Source organism: Oncorhynchus masou, unplaced genomic scaffold (genome assembly GCF_036934945.1).
Source record: "Oncorhynchus masou masou isolate Uvic2021 unplaced genomic scaffold, UVic_Omas_1.1 unplaced_scaffold_897, whole genome shotgun sequence".
In the NCBI taxonomy this organism is placed as follows: domain Eukaryota; kingdom Metazoa; phylum Chordata; class Actinopteri; order Salmoniformes; family Salmonidae; genus Oncorhynchus; species Oncorhynchus masou.
In genome coordinates, this window is record NW_027015440.1 from 46927 (window position 1) to 72499 (window position 25573).

The following is a 25573-nucleotide window of genomic DNA, read 5'->3' on the forward strand; positions in this document are numbered from 1 at the left end:
ACAGGGGGGTACATGTTCTGAATAGAGGAGAACTGGGTAATAAAGGATGGGGGTTACAGGGGGGGGGGTACATGCTCTGAATAGAGGAGAACTGGGTAATAAAGGATGGGGGTTACAGGGGGGGGTACATGCTCTGAATAGAGGAGAACTGGGTAATAAAGGATGGGGGTTACATGCTCTGAATAGAGGAGAACTGGGTAATAAAGGATGGGGGGGGGGGGGGTACATGCTCTGAATATAGGAGAACTGGGTAATAAAGGATGGGGGTTACGGGGGGGGGGGTACATGCTCTGAATAGAGGAGAACTGGGTAATAAAGGATGGGGGGGGTACATGCTCTGAATAGAGGAGAACTGGGTAATAAAGGATGGGGGGGTACATGCTCTGAATAGAGGAGAACTGGGTAATAAAGGATGGGGGGGCTACATGTTCTGAATAGAGGAGAACTGGGTAATAAAGGATGGGGGGTACATGTTCTGAATAGAGGAGAACTGGGTAATAAAGGATGGGGGGCTCCATGCTCTGAATAGAGGAGAACTGGGTAATAAAGGATGGGGGGTACATGTTCTGAATAGAGGAGAACTGGGTAATAAAGGATGGGGGGTACATGTTCTGAATAGAGGAGAACTGGGTAATAAAGGATGGGGGGGGCTCCATGCTCTGAATAGAGGAGAACTGGGTAATAAAGGATGGGGGGTACATGCTCTGAATAGAGGAGAACTGGGTAATAAAGGATGGGGGGGGTACATGTTCTGAATAGAGGAGAACTGGGTAATAAAGGATGGGGGGGGGGGCTACATGTTCTGAATAGAGGAGAACTGGGTAATAAAGGATGGGGGGGCTCCATGCTCTGAATAGAGGAGAACTGGGTAATAAAGGATGGGGGGGGCTCCATGCTCTGAATAGAGGAGAACTGGGTAATAAAGGATGGGGGGCTCCATGCTCTGAATAGAGGAGAACTGGGTAATAAAGGATGGGGGGGTACATGCTCTGAATAGAGGAGAACTGGGTAATAAAGGATGGGGGGGGGTACATGCTCTGAATAGAGGAGAACTGGGTAATAAACTTTGTACGCCATCAGCACCAGGCTACATGGCCAGTGGACAGAGGGAATAGTTGGCAGGAGTTGTTTTTTAGGTCGCCTCAGGGACTTTTAATTGCGTGTCATTTATCTATTGTCTTTCTCGTTGACATTTTGACTCTTGTAATAAAAATCTATTTTTTTTTCTGTTTGAAATAGAACCTCTGTCAGGTCTCAGTGTTGTCCTTTATAATAAAAAGTGGGCCGTGCCTCTGCTCCCTCCCAACCAACCGGGGGCACGTTTTTAACGGCGTCTGGTAATGCGCTGTGGGCAGATAACAGGCCTAACTGCGGTGGTCCATTGTTTTAGATCCCGACTGTGTTATGGAATAGCAGCGACATCTCATAGACATTGGCTGCCTGTCTGAGTGGGAGCACTGTACTCATTATCATTAAGGTTCAGGGTGCCTCCCTCCCGGCCCAGCCTCCTCTCTCCTGCTCTATATCAGTATTACAGGAGCCATTTAGTAGAGCAGGGATTGTGGGGGAGAAGCTAATGAGCCTTGACTTGCTAATAACATTGGGTGGCCTCTCTTCACAAAAGGGGTTAACGCTGCTGGAATATTGTTTTCTAATGTGACTCTAAAAAAGAAAAATATCCAATTGCAAAGATGAATGAGCAGCGTCTCAGCTGGCCGGTAACCAACGTCAGGAGAAATAGATTGGCCTCTTTTCTGTCTTTCATTCCTGTGCTACTTTTTGTAGCGAGAGTAAAAATAAAATAAAAGAGGCCTTTGAAAAGCATTTAGTTTTCTTGGTGATGTGATATTGTAGGCTTTTACTTCTTCGTAGTAAGAGTACGCAGTGTGGAGAGTTGAAAGTGTTAGAGTACGCAGTGTGGAGAGTTGAAAGTGTTAGAGTACGCAGTGTGGAGAGTTGAAAGTGTAAGAGTACGCAGTGTGGAGAGTTGAAAGTGTCAGAGTACGCAGTGTGGAGAGTTGAAAGTGTTAGAGTACGCAGTGTGGAGAGTTGAAAGTGTCAGAGTACGCAGTGTGGAGAGTTGAAAGTGTAAGAGTACGCAGTGTGGAGAGTTGAAAGTGTCAGAGTACGGAGTGTGGAGAGTTGAAAGTGTCAGAGTACGCAGTGTGGAGAGTTGAAAGTGTCAGAGTACGCAGTGTGGAGAGTTGAAAGTGTTAGAGTACGCAGTGTGGAGAGTTGAAAGTGTTAGAGTACGCAGTGTGGAGAGTTGAAAGTGTTAGAGTACGCAGTGTGGAGAGTTGAAAGTGTAAGAGTACGCAGTGTGGAGAGTTGAAAGTGTCAGAGTACGCAGTGTGGAGAGTTGAAAGTGTACGAGTACGCAGTGTGGAGAGTTGAAAGTGTACGAGTACGCAGTGTGGAGAGTTGAAAGTGTCAGAGTACGCAGTGTGGAGAGTTGAAAGTGTTCCAGGCAGTGAGTGGCCAGGGGAGGGGGGGGCTACTAGGTTGGGCGTCTGAGATGATGACCAATGCTGTTGTGCTTTTGAGATGCTTTCGCCCGTTGCTTTTGATGAAAATCGAAAGAAGTTATAATGTGCAGTAAGTCATCTGGCTGTGGGCACTTCCTAATGTAACATTTCACACCTGTGATTCAGGTGAAAATAGCATGGCTAAAATAAGCTCGTGTCATCTTAAAGTGCTTATAATGAGACTGCAGCTAAACTACATCTGTCTGGTGCCACAGCGTTAACAGTGACCTCCTTCATGACCCCTATCTTCCCTGTCATCCCTCTCCTCTCCTTCTCCCTCTCTCCTCCTCTCTCTCCTTCTCCCTCTCTCTCCTTCTCCTTCTCCATCTCTCCTCCTTCTCTCCTTCTCTCTCATCCTCCCTCTCTCCTCCTCTCCTCTCTCCTTCTCCCTCTCTCCTCCTCTCTCCTTCTCTCTCCTCCTTCTCTCCTTCTCCCTCTCTCCTCCTCTCTCCTCCTCTCTCCTTCTCTCTCATCTTCTCTCCTTCTCCCTCTCTCCTCTCCTCCCAGTCTCCACTCTCTGGGTCCTCCAAGGTCTCTCCTCCTCTCTCCTCCTCTCTCCTTCTCTCTCATCCTCCCTCTCTCCTCCCCTCTCCTCCCCTCTCCTCTCTCCTCCTCTCTCCTCTCCCTCCTTCTCCCTCTCTCCTCCTCTCTCCTCTCCCTCCTTCTCCCTCTCCCCTCTCCCTCCTCTCCTCTCTCCCTCCTCCCTCTCTCCTCTCTCTCCTTCTCCCTCTCTCCTCCTCTCTCCTTCTCTCCTCCTCTCCTCCTTCTCTCCTCCTCTCCTCCTCTCTCCTTCTCTCCTCCTCTCTCCTTCTCTCCTCCTCTCTCCTTCTCTCCTCCTCCTCTCCTTCTCTCCTCCTCTCTCCTTCTCTCCTTCTCTCCTTCTCTCCTCCTCTCTCCTTCTCTCCTCCTCTCTCCTTCTCTCTCCCTCTCTCCTTCTCCCTCTCTCCACCAATCAACTCTCTCTCCTCCCTCTCCCCCACCAGAAGTTTTCCCAGGACCCAGTCACCACTACGCTGGGTGGTTTCTCCAAGGTGACCAACTACCTGTTTGACGCGTTCCGGGGTCCAGACACGGTGCTACTGAAGCAGAGGCCTGTCGGGGAGGTGGCTGACCTGCTGAATGAGACCATACCTGGTCTGGACATCAACCAGCTGGAGGAACCAGGCTTTGAGGTTATCACCAGGGTGAGGAACACACACACACACGCACACGCACACGCACACACACACACACACACACACACACACACACAACCAGCTGGAGGAACCAGGCTTTGAGGTTATCACCAGGGTGGGTCAGAGTAGACAATGATGAATGAACGCTCTCACTCACTCACTCACTCACTCACTCACTCACTCACTCACTCAGGAACTCAGGAACTCACTCACTCAGGAACTCACTCACTCAGGAACTCACTCACTCACTCACTCACTCACTCACTCACTCACTCACTCACTCAGGAACTCACTCACTCACTCAGGAACTCACTCAGGAACTGGAAAATGGCGCCAGAAGAAATGGCAGCAGTTTTACGGGCGTCCAACCAATTGTGCTGTTATGTTGTTTTTTTGCGTTATTTGTAACTTATTTTGTACATATTTTTCTGCAACTGTATCTTACGGCAAAAAAAGAGCTTCTGGATATCAGGACAGAGATCACTCACCTCGGATTAGACAAAGAGCTTCTGGATATCAGGACAGAGATCACTCACCTCGGATTAGACAAAGAGCTTCTGGATATCAGGACAGCGATCACTCACCTCGGATTAGACAAAGAGCTTCTGGATATCAGGACAGAGATCACTCACCTCGGATTAGACAAAGAGCTTCTGGATATCAGGACAGCGATCACTCACCTCGGATTAGACAAAGAGCTTCTGGATATCAGGACAGCGATCACTCACCTCGGATTAGACAAAGAGCTTCTGGATATCAGGACAGCGATCACTCACCTCGGATTAGACAAAGAGCTTCTGGATATCAGGACAGCGATCACTCACCTCGGATTAGACAAAGAGCTTCTGGATATCAGGACAGCGATCACTCACCTCGGATTAGACAAAGAGCTTCTGGATATCAGGACAGCGATCACTCACCTCGGATTAGACAAAGAGCTTCTGGATATCAGGACAGCGATCACTCACCTCGGATTAGACAAAGAGCTTCTGGATATCAGGACAGCGATCACTCACCTCGGATTAGACAAAGAGCTTCTGGATATCAGGACAGCGATCACTCACCTCGGATTAGACAGAGCTTCTGGATATCAGGACAGCGATCACTCACCTCGGATTAGACAGAGCTTCTGGATATCAGGACAGCGATCGCTCACCTCGGATTAGACAAAGAGCTTCTGGATATCAGGACAGCGATCGCTCACCTCGGATTAGACAAAGAGCTTCTGGATATCAGGACAGAGATCACTCACCTCGGAGTAGACAAAGAGCTTCTGGATATCAGGACAGAGATCACTCACCTCGGATTAGACAAAGAGCTTCTGGATATCAGGACAGCGATCACTCACCTCGGATTAGACAAAGAGCTTCTGGATATCAGGACAGCGATCACTCACCTCGGATTAGACAAAGAGCTTCTGGATATCAGGACAGCGATCGCTCACCTCGGATTAGACAAAGAGCTTCTGGATATCAGGACAGAGATCACTCACCTCGGAGTAGACAAAGAGCTTCTGGATATCAGGACAGAGATCACTCACCTCGGATTAGACAAAGAGCTTCTGGATATCAGGACAGCGATCACTCACCTCGGATTAGACAAAGAGCTTCTGGATATCAGGACAGAGATCACTCACCTCGGATTAGACAAAGAGCTTCTGGATATCAGGACAGCGATCACTCACCTCGGATTAGACAAAGAGCTTCTGGATATCAGGACAGCGATCACTCACCTCGGATTAGACAAAGAGCTTCTGGATATCAGGACAGCGATCACTCACCTCGGATTAGACAAAGAGCTTCTGGATATCAGGACAGCGATCACTCACCTCGGATTAGACAAAGAGCTTCTGGATATCAGGACAGCGATCACTCACCTCGGATTAGACAAAGAGCTTCTGGATATCAGGACAGCGATCACTCACCTCGGATTAGACAAAGAGCTTCTGGATATCAGGACAGCGATCACTCACCTCGGATTAGACAAAGAGCTTCTGGATATCAGGACAGAGATCACTCACCTCGGATTAGACAAAGAGCTTCTGGATATCAGGACAGCGATCGCTCACCTCGGATTAGACAAATATTTTTCTTCTTCAACAAGCAGACGCAACAGGACATTCTCCGAACACCCGACAAGGCCAACATCCCCGTTATTCTGTAGAGGAAGAGACGCAGGTACAGAGGACACAGAGCAGGATGCCTTGTGAGGATCTGCAGAAGGTGTGTGGGAAAGCTGCCGTTACCTTAAATATTACTCGCCAACGTGCAATCATTGGACAATAAATTAGGTGAGGTACGATCACGAATATCCTACCAGCGGGACATCAAAAACTGTAATATCCTATGTTTCACGGAATCGTGACTGACTGACGACATGGATATTCAGCTAGCGGGATATACGCTGCACCGGCAAGATAGAACAGCACACTCCGGTAAAACGAGGGGGGGGGGGGTCTGTGCGTATTTGTAAACAGCTGGTGCACGAAATCTAATGAAGTCTCTAGATTCTGCTCGCCTGAAGTAGAGTATATTGTGATAAATTGCAGGCCACACTACTTGCCTAGAGAGTTTTAAAGCTATAGTTTTCGTGGCTGTTTATTTACCACCACAGACTGATGTGGTCACTGAGATCACACTCAGTCAGCTGTATAAGGAAATAAGTAAACAGGAAACCACTCATCCAGAGGCGGCGCTCCTAGTGGCCGGAGACTTTAATGCAGGGAAACTTAAATCAGTTCTATCAAATCAAATTTTATTTGTCACATACACATGGTTAGCAGATGTTAATGCGAGTGTATCGAAATTCTTGTCTATCAACATGATAAATGTGCAACCAGAGGGGGAAAAACAAATCTAGATCACCTGTACTCCACACACAGAGACGCGTACAAAGCTCTCCCTCGCCCTCCATTTGGTAAATCGGACCACTACTCTATCCTCCTGATTCCTGCTTACAAGCAGAAATTAAAGCAGGAAGCACCAGTGACGAGATCAATAAAGACGTGGTCAGATGAAGCAGATGCTGAACTTCCAATGGCATTGAGGAGAACACCACATCAGTCACTGGCTTTATCAATAAGTGCATTGAGGACGTTGTCCCCATAGTGACTGTACGTACATACCACAACCAGAAGCCATGGACTACAGGTAACATTCGCACTGAGCTGAAGGGTAGAGCTGCCTCTTTCAAGGTGCGGGACTCTAACCCGGAAGAAATCCCGCTATGCCCTGTGACGAACCATCAAATAGGCAAAGCGTCAATACAGTCTTGGAGATAAAGACAGACTTAGGAAACACATACAGGCGATCAGATCTGACCGCGTTTAACGTCTCCAGAACCACATCAATATGACATACTGTAGCAATCTTGTGAGATGTGAAGCACGGCTGCTTACTGCCTAGTGCCCACCTGTCTCACTGGCTAGATGGGACTCTCAGCCAGGACCCGAGCATTCTGGCTAGATGGAACTCTCAGCCAGGACCCGAGCAGACTGGCTAGATGGGACTCTCAGCCAGGACCCGAGCAGACTGGCTAGATGGGACTCTCAGCCAGGACCCGAGCAGACTGGCTAGATGGGACTCTCAGCCAGGACCCGAGCAGAATGGCTAGATGGAACTCTCAGCCAGGACCCGAGCAGAATGGCTAGATGGAACTCTCAGCCAGGACCCGAGCAGAATGGCTAGATGGAACTCTCAGCCAGGACCCGAGCAGAATGGCTAGATGGAACTCTCAGCCAGGACCCGAGCAGAATGGCTAGATGGCACTCTCAGCCAGGACCCGAGCAGACTGGCTAGATGGCACTCTCAGCCAGGACCCGAGCAGAATGGCTAGATGGGACTCTCAGCCAGGACCCGAGCAGACTGGCTAGATGGGACTCTCAGCCAGGACCCGAGCAGACTGGCTAGATGGGACTCTCAGCCAGGACCCGAGCAGACTGGCTAGATGGGACTCTCAGCCAGGACCCGAGCAGACTGGCTAGATGGGACTCAGCCAGGACCCGAGCAGAATGGCTAGATGGCACTCTCAGCCAGGACCTGAGCAGAATGGCTAGATGGGACTCTCAGCCAGGACCCGAGCAGAATGGCTAGATGGGACTCTCAGCCAGGACCCGAGCAGACTGGCTAGATGGAACTCTCAGCCAGGACCCGAGCAGACTGGCTAGATGGGACTCTCAGCCAGGACCCGAGCAGACTGGCTAGATAGAACTCTCAGCCAGGACCTGAGCAGACTGGCTAGATGGAACTCTCAGCCAGGACCCGAGCAGACTGGCTAGATAGAACTCTCAGCCAGGACCCGAGCAGAATGGCTAGATGGGACTCTCAGCCAGGACCCGAGCAGAATGGCTAGATGGGACTCTCAGCCAGGACCCGAGCAGAATGGCTAGATGGGACTCTCAGCCAGGACCCGAGCAGACTGGCTAGATGGGACTCTCAGCCAGGACCCGAGCAGAATGGCTAGATGGGACTCTCAGCCAGGACCCGAGCAGACTGGCTAGATGGGACTCTCAGCCAGGACCCGAGCAGACTGGCTAGATGGGACTCTCAGCCAGGACCCGAGCAGACTGGCTAGATGGGACTCTCAGCCAGGACACGAGCAGAATGGCTAGATGGGACTCTCAGCCAGGACCCGAGCAGACTGGCTAGATGGGACTCTCAGCCAGGACCCGAGCAGACTGGCTAGATGGGACTCTCAGACAGAAATTCCCTTTTTCCTCACACAGATACAGCTCTACCGTCTGTCTCCATTAAAACAGGAGGTTGTGGTAACAGCCACCCAGTTCCTCTCTAATTGCCTCTCTGTTTTAATTAGAAGTGACCCTCTGCTCTCAGCGTTGCCAAGGCAACCCGCGCTGCTCGCTTGCCTCCTCTTCTCTCCACAGGTGTGGTTGAGTGTGATGTTGGATGACATGTGCTTTGCTAAACATAGGAATAGTCACCCCACACAACCCACTCAGTGGAATGGCACCCAGAGTGGAACGGCAAAATCACACTCTCTGTGCTTCTCAGAAACGGCTGGAAATGAGAAATCCACTTAAATGTGGTTTGAACTTTGTTTCTCAGTAGGTTTATAGGACAGAGTGTGGGGACGTCGGTAGGTCTGTGGGACAGAGTGTGGGGATGTCGGTGGGACAGAGGGGGTGGGGGGGGCGTCGGTAGGTCTGTGGGACAGAGGGTGGGGACTTCGGTAGGTCGGTGGGACAGAGTGCGGTGGGGATGTCGGTAGGACAGAGTGGGGGGTGTGACGTCGGTAGGTCTGTGGGACAGAGTGTGGGGACGTCGGTGGGACAGAGTGGGTGGGGGGGGCGTCGGTAGGTCGGTGGGACAGAGTGGGGTGGGGACGTCGGTGGGACAGAGTGGGGGGGACGGGGACGTCGGTAGGTCGGTGGGACAGAGTGTGGGGACGTCGGTAGGACAGAGTGGGGGGGGAGGTCGGTGGGACAGAGTGGGGGGGACGTCGGTGGAACAGAGTGTGGGGACATCGGTGGGACAGAGTGGGGGGGGGACGTCGGTGGGACAGAGTGGGGGGTGGACGTCGGTGGGACAGAGTGGGGGGGGACGTCGGTGGGACAGAGTGGGGGGGACGTCGGTGCGACAGAGTGGGGGGGCGTCGGTGGGACAGAGTGTGGGGACTTCGGTGGGACAGAGTGTGGGGACGTCGGTGGGACAGAGTGTGGGGACGTCGGTGGGACAGAGTGTGGAGACGTCGGTGGGACAGAGTGGGGGGGGGCGTCGGTGGGACTGAGTGGGGGGGGCGTCGGTGGGACAGAGTGGGGGGGCGTCGGTGGGACAGAGTGGGGGGCGTCGGTAGGTCTGTGGGACAGAGTGGGGGGGACGTCGGTGGGACAGAGTGGGGGGACGTCGGTGGGACAGAGTGGGGGGGGGCGTCGGTAGGTCTGTGGGACAGGGGGCGGCGTCGGTAGGTCTGTGGGACAGAGTGGGGGGGACGTCGGTAGGTCTGTGGGACAGAGTGGGGGGACGTCGGTAGGTCTGTGGGACAGAGTGGGGGGGACGTCGGTGGGACAGAGTGGGGGGGCGTCGGTAGGTCTGTGGGACAGAGTGGGGGGGGGGGGACGTCGGTGGGACAGAGTGGGGGGGGGACGTCGGTAGGTCTGTATCACCTCCTCCTGGTTCTAATCTTCTGTCTTGGTGTTACTGTAATAGAGAACGTGTTCTCAGTAATCAATATATGAATAATAAATAAAGAGTGCACTATATTTATTTATTATTCATATATTATTACTGTTATTATTAAACCTCATGACCAACAGAGTGCGCTGTAATAATATGTGCCGGTAGGCAGCAGGTAGGGTGAGGGGGAGGCAGGTAGGGTGAGGGGGAGGCAGGTAGGGTGAGGGGGAGGCAGGTAGGGTGAGGGGGAGGCAGGTAGGGTGAGGGGGAGGCAGGTAGGGTGAGGGGGAGGCAGGTAAGGTGAGGGGGAGGCGGTGAGGGGGAGGCAGGTAGGGTGAGGGGGAGGCGGCAGGTAGGGTGAGGGGGAGGCAGGTAGGGTGAGGGGGAGGCAGGTAGGGATGAGGGGGAGGCAGGTAGGGATTAGGGGGAGGCAGGTAGGGATTAGGGGGAGGCAGGTAGGGATTAGGGGGAGGCAGGTAGGGTGAGGGGGAGGCAGGTAGGGTGAGGGGGAGGCAGGTAGGGATTAGGGGGAGGCAGGTAGGGTGAGGGGGAGGCAGGCAGGGTGAGGCGGAGGCAGGCAGGGTGAGGGGCAAATCTGCTTTTCTGTCGTTGGGCAAAGCAGTTACCCTCAACAACAACTGCTCCCCAGGCAGCGCTGACGTGGATTAAGCCCCCCCCCCCCCCCACCCCCGCTCTGATTCAGAGGGTTAAATGAGGAAGACACATTTCAGTTGATGACATTCAGTTGTACATCTGACTAGGTCTCCCCTTTCAACATTAGGACTGTTGTCCCCAACTGACTAGGTCGCCCCTTTCAACATTAGGACTGTTGTCCTCAACTGACTAGGTCTCCCCTTTCAACATCAGGACTGTTGTCCTCAACTGACTAGGTCTCCCCTTTCAACATCAGGACTGTTGTCCCCAACTGACTAGGTCTCCCCTTTCAACATTAGGACTGTTGTCCTCAACTGACTAGGTCTCCCCTTTCAACATTAGGACTGTTGTCCTCAACTGACTAGGTCTCCCCTTTCAACATTAGGACTGTTGTCCTCAACTGACTAGGTCTCCCCTTTCAACGTCAGGACTGTTGTCCTCAACTGACTAGGTCTCCCCTTTCAACATCAGGACTGTTGTCCTCAACTGACTAGGTCTCCCCTTTCAACATCAGGACTGTTGTCCTCAACTGACTAGGTCTCCCCTTTCAACGTCAGGACTGTTGTCCTCAACTGACTAGGTCTCCCCTTTCAACATTAGGACTGTTGTCCTCAACTGACTAGGTCTCCCCTTTCAACATCAGGACTGTTGTCCTCAACTGACTAGGTCTCCCCTTTCAACGTCAGGACTGTTGTCCTCAACTGACTAGGTCTCCCCTTTCAACATTAGGACTGTTGTCCTCAACTGACTAGGTCTCCCCTTTCAACATTAGGACTGTTGTCCCCAACTGACTAGGTCTCCCCTTTCAACATCAGGACTGTTGTCCTCAACTGACTAGGTCTCCCTTTCAACATTAGGACTGTTGTCCCCAACTGACTAGGTCTCCCTTTCAACATTAGGACTGTTGTCCTCAACTGACTAGGTCTCCCCTTTCAACATTAGGACTGTTGTCCCCAACTGACTAGGTCTCCCCTTTCAACATTAGGACTGTTGTCCTCAACTGACTAGGTCTCCCCTTTCAACGTCAGGACTGTTGTCCTCAACTGACTAGGTCTCCCCTTTCAACATTAGGACTGTTGTCCTCAACTGACTAGGTCTCCCCTTTCAACATTAGGACTGTTGTCCTCAACTGACTAGGTCTCCCCTTTCAACGTTAGGACTGTTGTCCTCAACTGACTAGGTCTCCCCTTTCAACATTAGGACTGTTGTCCCCAACTGACTAGGTCTCCCCTTTCAACGTTAGGACTGTTGTCCTCAACTGACTAGGTCTCCCCTTTCAACATTAGGACTGTTGTCCTCAACTGACTAGGTCTCCCCTTTCAACATTAGGACTGTTGTCCTCAACTGACTAGGTCTCCCCTTTCAACGTCAGGACTGTTGTCCTCAACTGACTAGGTCTCCCCTTTCAACATTAGGACTGTTGTCCTCAACTGACTAGGTCTCCCCTTTCAACATTAGGACTGTTGTCCTCAACTGACTAGGTCTCCCCTTTCAACATTAGGACTGTTGTCCCCAACTGACTAGGTCTCCCCTTTCAACATCAGGACTGTTGTCCCCAACTGACTAGGTCTCCCCTTTCAACGTTAGGACTGTTGTCCCCAACTGACTAGGTCTCCCCTTTCAACATTAGGACTGTTGTCCTCAACTGACTGCGTATCCCCTATCCCATTTAGCAGATGCTTTTATCAAGTACAGACAGTAGTGTGCATAAATGTAACATATGGGAGGCTCCAGCGAAAATCTAACCAAGGACCCTTGGCATTGCAAGCGCCATGTGCTCTCAATCTACCTGGTTTAAATAAAGGTTAATACATTATGTAAATAGATCTGTGGTGAGTAAATAGTAAATCGCTCTCTCTCACACACACACACACACACACACACACACACACACACACACACCCTTCGATTGGCTGATGATGCAGAGTGTAACCTCTGAGTCGCGGAGGAATGCAACGCACGGCAGATTTTTTAATTAGATTTTGATTACATGAACCTCCTGGCTGGCCACTTTATTACCTTGTGGAAATCATTAGAAGAGAGGGAGAAAGATCAATAGTGTAACTATGCTACTTTACCTGTTTAAAACAACCTCTGTATAAAGAGCCACACTATACGAAGGTGATCAGATATGCAGCTTTGAAGGTTCCCCAAGAACACCGTGGCCTTCATCATTATTAAATGGAGGTAGTTTGGAACCACCAGGGGCTGGTCGCCCGGACAACCTGAGCAAATGGGGGAGAAGGGCCTTGGTCAGGGAGGTGACCAAGAACCCGATGGTCACTCTGACAGAGCTCCAGAGTTCCAGAAGAATAACCATCTCTGCAGCTCTCCACCAATCAGGCCAGATGGAATCCATTCCTCTATGGAGATGGGATAACCTTCCAGAAGAACAACCATCTCTGCAGCTCTCCACCAATCAGGCCAGACGGAATCCATTCCTCTATGAAGATGGGAGAACCTTCCAGAAGGACAACCATCTCTGCAGCACTCCACCAATCAGGCCTTTATGGTAGAGTGGTCAGACGGAAGCCACTCCTCAGTAAAAGGCACATGACAGCCTGCTTGGAGTTTGCCAAACGACACCTAAAGGACTCAGACCATGAGGAACCAGATTTTCTGGTCTGATGAAACCAAGGTTGAACTCTTTGGCGTCACGTCTGGAGGAAACCTGGCACCATCCCTACGGTGAAGCATGGTGCTGGCAGCATCCTGCTCTGGGGATGTTTTTCAGCGGCAGGGACTGGGAGACTAGACAGGATCAAGGGAAAGATGAATGGACCAGAGAGATCCTTGATGAAACCTGCTCCAGAGCACTCAGGACCTCAGACTGGGGCGAAGGTTCACCTTCCAACACGACAACCCATAAGCACACAGCCAAGACAATGCAGGAGTGTCTATGGGACAAGTCTCTGAATGTCTTGAGTGGCCCAGCCAGAGCCCAGACGTCTCTGGAGAGACCTGAAAATATCTGTGCAGCGACGCTCCCCATCCAACCGGACAGAGCTTGAGTTGATCTGCAGAGAAGAATGGGAGAAACTCCCCAAATACAGGTGTGCCAAGCTTGTAGCGTCATACCCAAGAAAACTCTAGGCTGTAATCGCTGCCAAAGATGCTTCAACAAAGTCCTGAGTAAAGGGTCTGAATACATATGGTAATGTGAAATGTCAGTGTTTTTATTTTGTCATATTTTTTTCAAACAATGTTAACTTGTTTTTGCTTTGTCATTATGGGTTGTTGTGTATAGCTTGACGAGGGGGATTTAAATGATTATAATCCATTTTAGAATAAGGCTGTAATGTAACAGAATGCGGATGACGTCGAGGGGTCTGAGTACTACCTGAATCCACTGAATGGAGAAGCTTAGTGGAACTCTCTCTCTGAATCCACTGAATGGAGAAGCTTAGTGGAACTCTCTCTCTGAATCCACTGAATGGAGAAGCTTTGTGGAACTCTCTCTCTGAATCCACTGAATGGAGAAGCTTAGTGGAACTCTCTCTCTGAATCCACTGAATGGAGAAGCTTTGTGGACTTCTCTCTCGTTCTGTTTATACAACCCACACCTTAAGAAAAAATATTTTCACTGATGTGAGAAAAGTTCTTCCTAAATCTCTTTCTAGTTATTTTCCAATGAAGGCGTAACAAAATAGCGCTGTCTTGTGTGTGTTGGCTGGCTGGATGTTGGATAGTGATGGTGCTGCACGAACACATGCGCGCACACACACACACACACACACACACACACACACACACACACACACACACACACACACACACACACACACACACACACACACACATCCCTGCTTATCACAAAGCTCATGAATTATTGACTCCTATTTACAGTCCACCCCGTCCCCCCCCTTATCAGCCCTGTCCCCATGGAAACAGTTCTCCGCTTCGTAGCTTAGGCTTTAGTTAGTCTGTCTTTCTGGCTGAATCCTCTTCTTCTATCTCTCTGAGCAGAACTGTTCAATTGACTTAAGTGTCTGAAAAGAGGACAGAGTGTCGTCGCTACGGTATTGTACCAGGTTGTTGGCCTGGCAAACCAAACGTCACACAGCTGTTAATTGGACGTGTGTGTAGGCTAGTACTGGACACAGAGTTAGAAATGACATGACACACACACACACACACACACACACACACACACACACACACACACACACACACACACATTAGAAATAGTGTTTTAAATGATTTCCATTTTAAAACAGCCACAACGTAACCAGTGTGTCCAGCCAGAGCTTGGGGTTTTGTTGGATTTCAATGGGGTCGTGACCCTCATGACTTGGTCTTTCTCTCTGTCTCGGCTATATTGGCATGGGAAACATATGTTAACATTGCCAAAGCAAATGAAGTAGATATTAAACAATTTACAGTAAACATATGTCTATATACAGTGTTGTAATGATGTGCATATAGTTTAAATAAACATAAATATGGGTTGTATATTCAATGGTGTTTGTTCTTCACTAGTTTCCCTTGTGGCAACAGGTCACCAATCTTGCTGCTGTGATGGCACACTGTGGTATTTCACCCAATAGATATGGGAGTTTATCAAAAGTGGATTTGTGTGATCTGAGGGAAATATGTGTCTCTAGTATGGTCATACATTTGGCAGGAAGTGTGGTTAAGTGCACCACAGTTTCCACCTCATTTTCTGCAACTGTGAACTCACTGTTTAGGGCAAAATGGCGTTCGAGTTTGCACAGTTTTTTTGTTAATTACTTGACACGTTGAAAATAATAATATTTTTGTTTTCTCATGATTTGGTTGGGTTCTAGTTGTGTTGCTGTCCTGGGGCTCTGTGGGGTCTGTGTGTGAACAGAGCCCCAAGACCAGCTTGTTTTCTATGTTGTCTCTATAGCCAGGCTATGGTCACTGAGTCTTTACATTGTTAATGTCTTTCTTTTGTTTAAATTCTTAGATTTTGACAAGGTATTTTGCTGATTTGATATCTCAGTCCCCTCCCTCTCCCTCTCTCTATAGTGTGTTATTGGTGTAGCAGTCAGTCCCCTCCCTCTCTCTATAGTGTGTTATTGGTGTAGCAGTCAGTCCCCTCCCTCCCTCTCTCTCTATAGTGTGTTATTGGTGTAGCAGTCAGTCCCCTCCCTCCCTCTCTCTCTATAGTGTGTTATTGGTGTAGCAGTCAGTCCCCTCCCTCCCTCTCTCTCTATAGTGTGTTATTGGTGTAGCAGTCAGTCCCCTCCCTCCCTCTCTCTCTATAGTGTGTTATTGGTGTAGCAGTCAGTCCCCTCCCTCTCTCTCTCTCTATAGTGTGTTATTGGTGTAGCAGTCAGTCCCCTCCCTCTCTCTCTCTCTATAGTGTGTTATTGGTGTAGCAGTCAGTCCCCTCTCTCTCTATAGTGTGTTATTGGTGTAGCAGTAAGTCCCCTCCCTCTCTCTCTCTATAGTGTGTTATTGGTGTAGCAGTAAGTCCCCTCCCTCTCTATAGTGTGTTATTGGTGCAGCAGTAACATGTAGGTAATGCAGTATTTCCATACCCTCTCTGTCCTGGTAGATTGATCTTGGCGTGCTGCCAGAGGTCCGGCGTAGGGAGCCTGTTGGGGCGAAGGAGTGGAACACCAACATGGACCCTGAGGGACGCATGAGGAACATCTCACACCTCAAACAGACCATTTTCAAAGGGGTAAGGAACACCTCAAATGTGGGGCCAGGAACCAGCTAAAGGCAGTATGATGTAACGCACTGAAACACCAGGATGTAACACACTGAAACACCGGGATGTAATAATATATAATATATCCCATTTAGCAGACGCTTTTGTCCAAAGCGACTTACAAGTCGGCTGGGGCCACTACTTTTACATATGGGTGGTCCCAGCGGGAATCGAACCCACGACGCTTGGCGTTGCAAGCGCCATGCTCTACCGACTGAGCCACACACTGAAACACCGGGATGTAACACACTGAAACACCAGGATGTAACACACTGAAACACCAGGATGTAACACACTGAAACACCAGGATGTAACACACTGAAACACCAGGATGTAACACACTGAAACACCAGGATGTAACACACTGAAACACCAGGATGTAACACACTGAAACACCAGGATGTAACACACTGAAACACCAGGATGTAACACACTGAAACACCAGGATGTAACACACTGAAACACCAGGATGTAACACACTGAAACACCAGGATGTAACACACTGAAACACCGGGATGTAACACACTGAAACACCAGGATGTAACACACTGAAACACCAGGCTGTAACACACTGAAACACCAGGATGTAACACACTGAAACACCAGGATGTAACACACTGAAACACCGGGCTGTAACACACTGAAACACCAGGATGTAACACACTGAAACACCGGGATGTAACACACTGAAACACCAGGATGTAACACACTGAAACACCAGGATGTAACACACTGAAACACCGGGATGTAACACACTGAAACACCGGGATGTAACACACTGACACACCGGGATGTAACACACTGAAACACCAGTATGTTACACCAGGATGTAACACACTGAAACACCAGGATGTAACACACTGAAACACCAGGATGTAACACACTGAAACACCAGGATGTAACACACTGAAACACCAGGATGTAACACACTGAAACACCAGGATGTAACACACTGAAACACATGATCAAACGGGACAGTCTCTGTATCTCACACACACCACAAACACACCACACACACGCCCTCTGCTGTTAATTAAGAGAGTAGCAACAGCACAAACCCATCAGTGCTTTTAATTCCTACATATACTGTTCATCCTTGACAGAGCTAGTAGCTCATCCACACTGGAGTCTATGGCCTGTGGATGTCTATGGCCTGTGGATGTCTATGGCCTGTGGATGTCTATGGCCTGTGGATGTCTATGGCCTGTGGATGTCTGTGGCCTGTGGATGTCTGTGGCCTGTGGATGTCTGTGGCCTGTGGATGTCTGTGGCCTGTGGATGTCTGTGGCCTGTGGATGTCTGTGGCCTGTGGATGTCTGTGGATGTCTGTGGCCTGTGGATGTCTGTGGCCTGTGGCTGTCTGTGGCCTGTGGCTGTCTGTGGCCTGTGGCTGTCTGTGGCCTGTGGATGTCTGTGGCCTGTGGATGTCTGTGGATGTCTGTGGCCTGTGGATGTCTGTGGCCTGTGGATGTCTGTGGCCTGTGGATGTCTGTGGATGTCTATGGCCTGTGGCTGTCTGTGGCCTGTGGATGTCTGTGGCCTGTGGATGTCTATGGCCTGTGGATGTCTATGGCCTGTGGATGTCTATGGCCTGTGGATGTCTGTGGCCTGTGGATGTCTGTGGCCTGTGGATGTCTGTGGCCTGTGGCTGTCTGTGGATGTCTGTGGCCTGTGGATGTCTATTGGCTGTGGCCTGTGGATGTCTGTGGCCTGTGGATGTCTATGGCCTGTGGATGTCTGTGGCCTGTGGATGTCTGTGGCCTGTGGATGTCTGTGGCCTGTGGATGTCTGTGGCCTGTGGATGTCTATGGCCTGTGGATGTCTGTGGCCTGTGGCTGTCTGTGGCCTGTGGCTGTCTGTGGCCTGTGGATGTCTGTGGCCTGTGGATGTCTGTGGCCTGTGGATGTCTATTGGCTGTGGCCTTGAGCAGCGAGGCAGAACACTCATTAAAGGCAGCATCTGATGCCTCTCCGTAGTCTCTCTCCATGAAGGAAATGAAAGTAGGGGCCAGCCGCTTTTCAGAGATTGTTTTGTCTCCCGACATCGCCTCTCTCTCTCTGAAGCGACCGTTGGAAGTCGAAGGCTCAGTTGAACCTTGAATAGCTCTGTTAGGCCTGTTTTGTTTGTTACTTACTGTAGGACTGTGGAAATGAAAGCTGTCCGTCTCTCCTCTCTTACTTTCTCTCTGTCCCCCCCCATCCCTCTTTCTGTCTCTCCTTCCCTCCTAGGGTCTGTGTCACGTGTTGAGGAAGGAGGGATGGAAGTTTCTGCTGGGCTACTTCCCCTGGGAGAGCACCCTGGAGGAGAGGAGGAGTCTGGCCAGGAGGAAAACGTAAGAGAGACACTCCTCCTCATTAGGAGACAGGGAGGAAAACCTGAGAGAGACACTCCTCATTAGGAGACCGGGAGGAAAACCTAAGAGAGACACTCCTACTCATTAGGAGACCGGGAGGAAAACGTAAGAGACACTCCTCATTAGGAGACCGGGAGGAAAACCTGAGAGAGACACTCCTCATTAGGAAACCGGGAGGAAAACGTAAGAGACACTCCTCATTAGGAGACCGGGAGGAAAACCTGAGAGAGACACTCCTCATTAGGAGACCGGGAGGAAAACCTGAGAGAGACACTCCTACTCATTAGGAGACCGGGAGGAAAACCTAAGAGAGACACTCCTACTCATTAGGAGACTGGGAGGAAAACCTAAGAGAGACACTCCTACTCATTAGGAGACCGGGAGGAAAACCTGAGAGAGACACTCCTCATTAGGAGACCGGGAGGAAAACCTAAGAGAGACACTCCTACTCATTAGGAGACTGGGAGGAAAACCTGAGAGAGACACTCCTCATTAGGAGACCGGGAGGAAAACCTGAGAGAGACACTCCTACTCATTAGGAGACCGGGAGGAAAACCTGAGAGAGACACTCCTCATTAGGAGACTGGGAGGAAAACCTGAGAGAGACACTCCTACTCATTAGGAGACCGGGAGGAAAACGTAAGAGAGACACTCCTACTCATTAGGAGACCGGGAGGAAAACCTGAAAGAGACACTCCTCATTAGGAGACTGGGAGGAAAACCTAAGAGAGACACTCCTCATTAGGAGACTGGGAGGAAAACCTGAGAGAGACACTCCTCATTAGGAGACCGGGAGGAAAACCTGAGAGAGACACTCCTCATTAGGAGACCAGGAGGGAAACCTGAGAGAGACACTCCTACTCATTAGGAGACCGGGAGGAAAACCTGAGAGAGACACTCCTCATTAGGAGACTGGGAGGAAAACCTAAGAGAGACACTCCTACTCATTAGGAGACCAGGAGGGAAACCTGAGAGAGACACTCCTACTCATTAGGAGACCGGGAGGAAAACCTGAGAGAGACACTCCTACTCATTAGGAGACTGGGAGGAAAACCTGAGAGAGACACTCCTCATTAGGAGACCAGGAGGAAAACCTGAGAGAGACACTCCTACTCATTAGGAGACAGGGAGGAAAACCTGAGAGAGACACTCCTACTCATTAGGAGACCAGGAGGAAAACCTAAGAGAGACACTCCTACTCATTAGGAGACAGAGAGGAAAACCTGAGAGAGACACTCCTCATTAGGAGACTGGGAGGAAAACCTGAGAGAGACACTCCTCATTAGGAGACTGGGAGGAAAACCTGAGAGAGACACTCCTACTCATTAGGAGACCGGGAGGAAAACCTAAGAGAGACACTCCTCATTAGGAGACCGGGAGGAAAACCTGAGAGAGACACTCCTACTCATTAGGAGACAGGGAGGAAAACCTAAGAGAGACACTCCTACTCATTAGGAGACAGGGAGGAAAACCTAAGAGAGACACTCCTACTCAATAGGAGACCGGGAGGAAAACCTAAGAGAGACACTCCTACTCATTAGGAGACAGGGAGGAAAACGTAAGAGAGACACTCCTACTCATTAGGAGACAGGGAGGAAAACGTAAGAGAGACACTCCTCATTGGGAGACTGGGAGGAAAACCTGAGAGAGACACTCCTACTCATTAGGAGACCGGGAGGAAAACCTGAGAGAGACACTCCTCATTAGGAGACAGGGAGGAAAACCTGAGAGAGACACTCCTACTCATTAGGAGACCAGGAGGAAAACCTAAGAGAGACACTCCTACTCATTAGGAGACAGGGAGGAAAACCTGAGAGAGACACTCCTCATTAGGAGACAGGGAGGAAAACCTGAGAGAGACACTCCTACTCATTAGGAGACAGGGAGGAAAACCTGAGAGAGACACTCCTCATTAGGAGACCGGGAGGAAAACCTAAGAGAGACACTCCTCATTAGGAGACCAGGAGGAAAACCTAAGAGAGACACTCCTCATTAGGAGACTGGGAGGAAAACCTGAGAGAGACACTCCTACTCATTAGGAGACCGGGAGGAAAACCTAAGAGAGACACTCCTCATTAGGAGACTGGGAGGAAAACCTGAGAGAGACACTCCTCATTAGGAGACAGGGAGGAAAACGTAAGAGAGACACTCCTACTCATTAGGAGACTGGGAGGAAAACCTGAGAGAGACACTCCTACTCATTAGGAGACCGGGAGGAAAACCTGAGAGAGACACTCCTACTCATTAGGAGACTGGGAGGAAAACCTAAGAGAGACACTCCTCATTAGGAGACTGGGAGGAAAACCTGAGAGAGACACTCCTACTCATTAGGAGACCGGGAGGAAAACCTAAGAGAGACACTCCTCATTAGGAGACTGGGAGGAAAACCTGAGAGAGACACTCCTCATTAGGAGACAGGGAGGAAAACGTAAGAGAGACACTCCTACTCATTAGGAGACTGGGAGGAAAACCTGAGAGAGACACTCCTACTCATTAGGAGACCGGGAGGAAAACCTGAGAGAGACACTCCTACTCATTAGGAGACTGGGAGGAAAACCTAAGAGAGACACTCCTACTCATTAGGAGACTGGGAGGAAAACCTGAGAGAGACACTCCTACTCATTAGGAGACCGGGAGGAAAACCTGAGAGAGACACTCCTACTCATTAGGAGACTGGGAGGAAAACCTGAGAGAGACACTCCTACTCATTAGGAGACCGGGAGGAAAACCTGAGAGAGACACTCCTACTCATTAGGAGACTGGGAGGAAAACCTAAGAGAGACACTCCTCCTCATTAGGAGACCGGGAGGAAAACCTGAGAGAGACACTCCTACTCATTAGGAGACCGGGAGGAAAACCTGAGAGAGACACTCCTACTCATTAGGAGACAGGGAGGAAAACATAAGAGAGACACTCCTACTCATTAGGAGACCGGGAGGAAAACCTGAGAGAGACACTCCTCATTAGGAGACAGGGAGGAAAACCTAAGAGAGACACTCCTCATTAGGAGACCGGGAGGAAAACCTAAGAGAGACACTCCTACTCATTAGGAGACCGGGAGGAAAACCTAAGAGAGACACTCCTCATTAGGAGACCGGGAGGAAAACCTGAGAGAGACACTCCTATTCATTAGGAGACCGGGAGGAAAACCTAAGAGAGACACTCCTACTCATTAGGAGACCAGGAGGAAAACCTGAGAGAGACACTCCTACTCATTAGGAGACTGGGAGGAAAACCTGAGAGAGACACTCCTACTCATTAGGAGACTGGGAGGAAAACCTAAGAGAGACACTCCTCATTAGGAGACTGGGAGGAAAACCTGAGAGAGACACTCCTACTCATTAGGAGACCGGGAGGAAAACCTAAGAGAGACACTCCTCATTAGGAGACCGGGAGGAAAACCTGAGAGAGACACTCCTACTCATTAGGAGACTGGGAGGAAAACCTAAGAGAGACACTCCTACTCATTAGGAGACCGGGAAGAAAACCTGAGAGAGACACTCCTACTCATTAGGAGACTGGGAGGAAAACCTGAGAGAGACACTCCTACTCATTAGGAGACTGGGAGGAAAACCTAAGAGAGACACTCCTACTCATTAGGAGACTGGGAGGAAAACCTGAGAGAGACACTCCTACTCATTAGGAGACCAGGAGGAAAACCTAAGAGAGACACTCCTACTCATTAGGAGACCGGGAAGAAAACCTAAGAGAGACACTCCTACTCATTAGGAGACAGGGAGGAAAACCTGAGAGAGACACTCCTACTCATTAGGAGACCGGGAGGAAAACCTAAGAGAGACACTCCTACTCATTAGGAGACTGGGAGGAAAACCTGAGAGAGACACTCCTACTCATTAGGAGACCGGGAGGAAAACCTGAGAGAGACACTCCTACTCATTAGGAGACTGGGAGGAAAACCTAAGAGAGACACTCCTCATTAGGAGACCGGGAGCTCCTCCATAGTTGACACATGTCCTCTGTCAGATCTGCAGATCGTAACAGCACTGCTGATATAATACTAGGATGCGAAAACCCAACAACTCTCACTTCATGTTGTCTTTATGCTCGTAGAGAGATCTTCACAGCCTTTTATGAATCGTTAAGCTTTACATTTACAAGTAAAATGACTTGTCTTTAAGAATGGCTAATACGTTTCAGTTTGAAAATAAATTACTTCATATTATTATACATAAATATATTTAAAAGACAGAGAAATCAAGGTTTTGACTGCACTGGGCTTTTAAAAAGAAGATGGAGAACGAGCTATAGGACAAAATACCAGTGTTTTAGTACAGGTAAAGTGAACTAGCGCTAGCTAACACTACCTAGCAAAATCAACAAATATTTACATTGATATATGTTTTACTTGGAGTCAAGGTATCTATAATATGGTCCAAAGTAATATTGCGATATGTAGCTATCCATTTTTTTCCCGTCACTAATGTAATATGTGAAATATTCTCCGTTGTCTCACTCCTTTACTTTGCTCTCTTTCCTCGGGGATGAGTACTTATTCCCTCTCTCCTCATCCTCTTTTCTCTCTTCTCATCTTCTTTCCTCAGGGATGAGTACTTATTCCCCCTCTCTTCTCATCCTCTTTCCTCAGGGATGAGTACTTATTCCCCCTCTTCTCATCCTCTTTCCTCGGGGATGAGTACTTATTCCCCCTCTCTTCTCATCCTCTTTCCTCTGGGATGAGTACTTATTCCCCCTCTCTTCTCATCCTCTTTCCTCAGGGATGAGTACTTATTCCCCCTCTCTTCTCATCCTCTTTCCTCTGGGATGAGTACCTATTCCCCCTCTCTTCTCATCCTCTTTTCTCTCTTCTCATCTTCTTTCCTCAGGGATGAGTACTTATTCCCCCTCTTCTCATCATCTTTCCTCTGGGATGAGTACTTATTCCCCCTCTCTTCTCATCCTCTTTTCTCTCTTCTCATCTTCTTTCCTCAGGGATGAGTACTTATTCCCCTTCTCTTCTCATCCTCTTTCCTCAGGGATGAGTACTTATTCCCCCTCTTCTCATCCTCTTTCCTCAGGGATGAGTACTTATTCCCCCTCTCTTCTCATCCTCTTTCCTCAGGGATGAGTACTTATTCCCCCTCTCTTCTCATCCTCTTTCCTCTGGGATGAGTACTTATTCCCCCTCTCTTCTCATCATCTTTCCTCAGGGATGAGTACTTATTCCCCCTCTCTTCTCATCCTCTTTCCTCAGGGATGAGTACTTATTCCCCCTCTCTTCTCATCCTCTTTCCTCAGGGATGAGTACTTATTCCCCCTCTCTTCTCATCCTCTTTCCTCAGGGATGAGTACTTATTCCCCTCTCTTCTCATCCTCTTTCCTCAGGGATGAGTACTTATTCCCCTTCTCTTCTCATCCTCTTTCCTCAGGGATGAGTACTTATTCCCCCTCTCTTCTCATCCTCTTTCCTCAGGGATGAGTACTTATTCCCCCTCTCTTCTCATCATCCTTCCTCAGGGATGCGTACTTATTCCCCCTCTCTTCTCATCTTCTTTTCTCTCTTCTCATCATCTTTCCTCAGGGATGAGTACTTATTCCCCCTCTCTTCTCATCCTCTTTCCTCTGGGATGAGTACTTATTCCCCCTCTCTTCTCATCTTCTTTTCTCTCTTCTCATCATCTTTCCTCAGGGATGAGTACTTATTCCCCCTCTCTTCTCATCCTCTTTCCTCTGGGATGAGTACTTATTCCCTCTCTCCTCATCCTCTTTTCTCTCTTCACATCTTCTTTCCTCTGGGATGAGTACTTATTCCCCCTCTCTTCTCATCCTCTTTCCTCCAGGATGAGTACTTATTCCCCCTCTCTTCTCATCCTCTTTCCTCTGGGATGAGTACTTATTCCCTCTCTCCTCATCCTCTTTTCTCTCTTCTCATCTTCTTTCCTCAGGGATGAGTACTTATTCCCCCTCTCTTCTCATCCTCTTTCCTCAGGGATGAGTACTTCCGTATGAAGCTCCAGTGGAAGTCAGTGAGTGAGGAGCAGGAGAAACGCAACAGCATGTTTAGAGACCACAGGAGTCTAATAGGTAATCATCATCTTCATCACTTCTAACAGCATGTTTAGAGACCACAGGAGTCTAATAGGTAATCATCATCATCACTTCTAACAGCATGTTTAGAGACCACAGGAGTCTAATAGGTAATCATCATCATCATCATCATCACTTCTAACAGCATGTTTAGAGACCACAGGAGTCTAATAGGTAATCATCATCTTCATCACTTCTAACAGCATGTTTAGAGACCACAGGAGTCTAATAGGTAATCATCATCATCATCACTTCTAACAGCATGTTTAGAGACCACAGGAGTCTAAAAGGTAATCATCATCATCATCATCAGCATCATCATCATCATCACTTCTAACAGCATGTTTAGAGACCACAGGAGTCTAATAGGTAATCATCATCATCATCACTTCTAACAGAATGTTAGTCAGGAGTCTAATAGGTCATCTTCACCATCATCATCATCATCATCACTTCTAACATAATATTAGTCAGGAGTCTAATAGGTCATCATCATCATCATCACGTCTAACAGAATGTTAGTCAGGAGTCTAGGTCATCTTCATCATCGTCATCATCACTTCTAACAGAATGTTAGTCAGGAGTCTAATATCATCATCATCATCATCTTCATCACTTCTAACAGAATGTTAGTCACCAGATAATAGCCTGGAGGTTTTAGACCAGCAGCCAAAAGGATTTCATCCCATGTAACATATCCTGCCATTGTGCCCTTGATCAAGGGACTTAACCCCCCACGATTGGGGCGCTGCTGCTGACCCTGTACATCTGGGGTCTCTGCCTGGGGTCTCTGCCTGGGGTCTCTGCCTGGGGTCTCTGCCTGGGGTCTCTGCCTGGGGGCTCTGCCTGGGGGCTCTCTCTGGGGGCTCTGTCTGGGGTTGTTGAGGAAGCCAGAAGAAAGTTTCCCCTTCTAATCGATGGACAATAGTTGTATTCTATTTGATTCTATTGGTCTGACTGTTGGATGGTTACGTGGTTTGAACGATGGGCACTGTGACAAACAGGAG

The 25573-nt window shown here is 49.3% G+C and overlaps 1 protein-coding gene across 4 annotated transcripts in view; it reads left to right on the forward strand.

The window, feature by feature from the left end:
• The window catches only part of LOC135538042 (TBC1 domain family member 15-like), a 97364-nt gene that overhangs the window by 38916 nt on the left and 32875 nt on the right, over positions 1 to 25573 (forward strand). For all 4 annotated transcript variants that reach the window (XR_010455317.1, XR_010455316.1, XM_064964036.1 and 1 more), the window contains exons 7-10: positions 3509 to 3709; positions 16010 to 16138; positions 18397 to 18500; positions 24469 to 24563. Coding sequence is in view for 2 of the 4 variants with exons in the window: in XM_064964036.1 (XP_064820108.1) it covers positions 3509 to 3709; positions 16010 to 16138; positions 18397 to 18500; positions 24469 to 24563 (529 nt within the window). In the remaining 2 variants the exon portion in view is untranslated. The remainder of the gene's footprint in view (positions 1 to 3508; positions 3710 to 16009; positions 16139 to 18396; positions 18501 to 24468; positions 24564 to 25573) is intronic.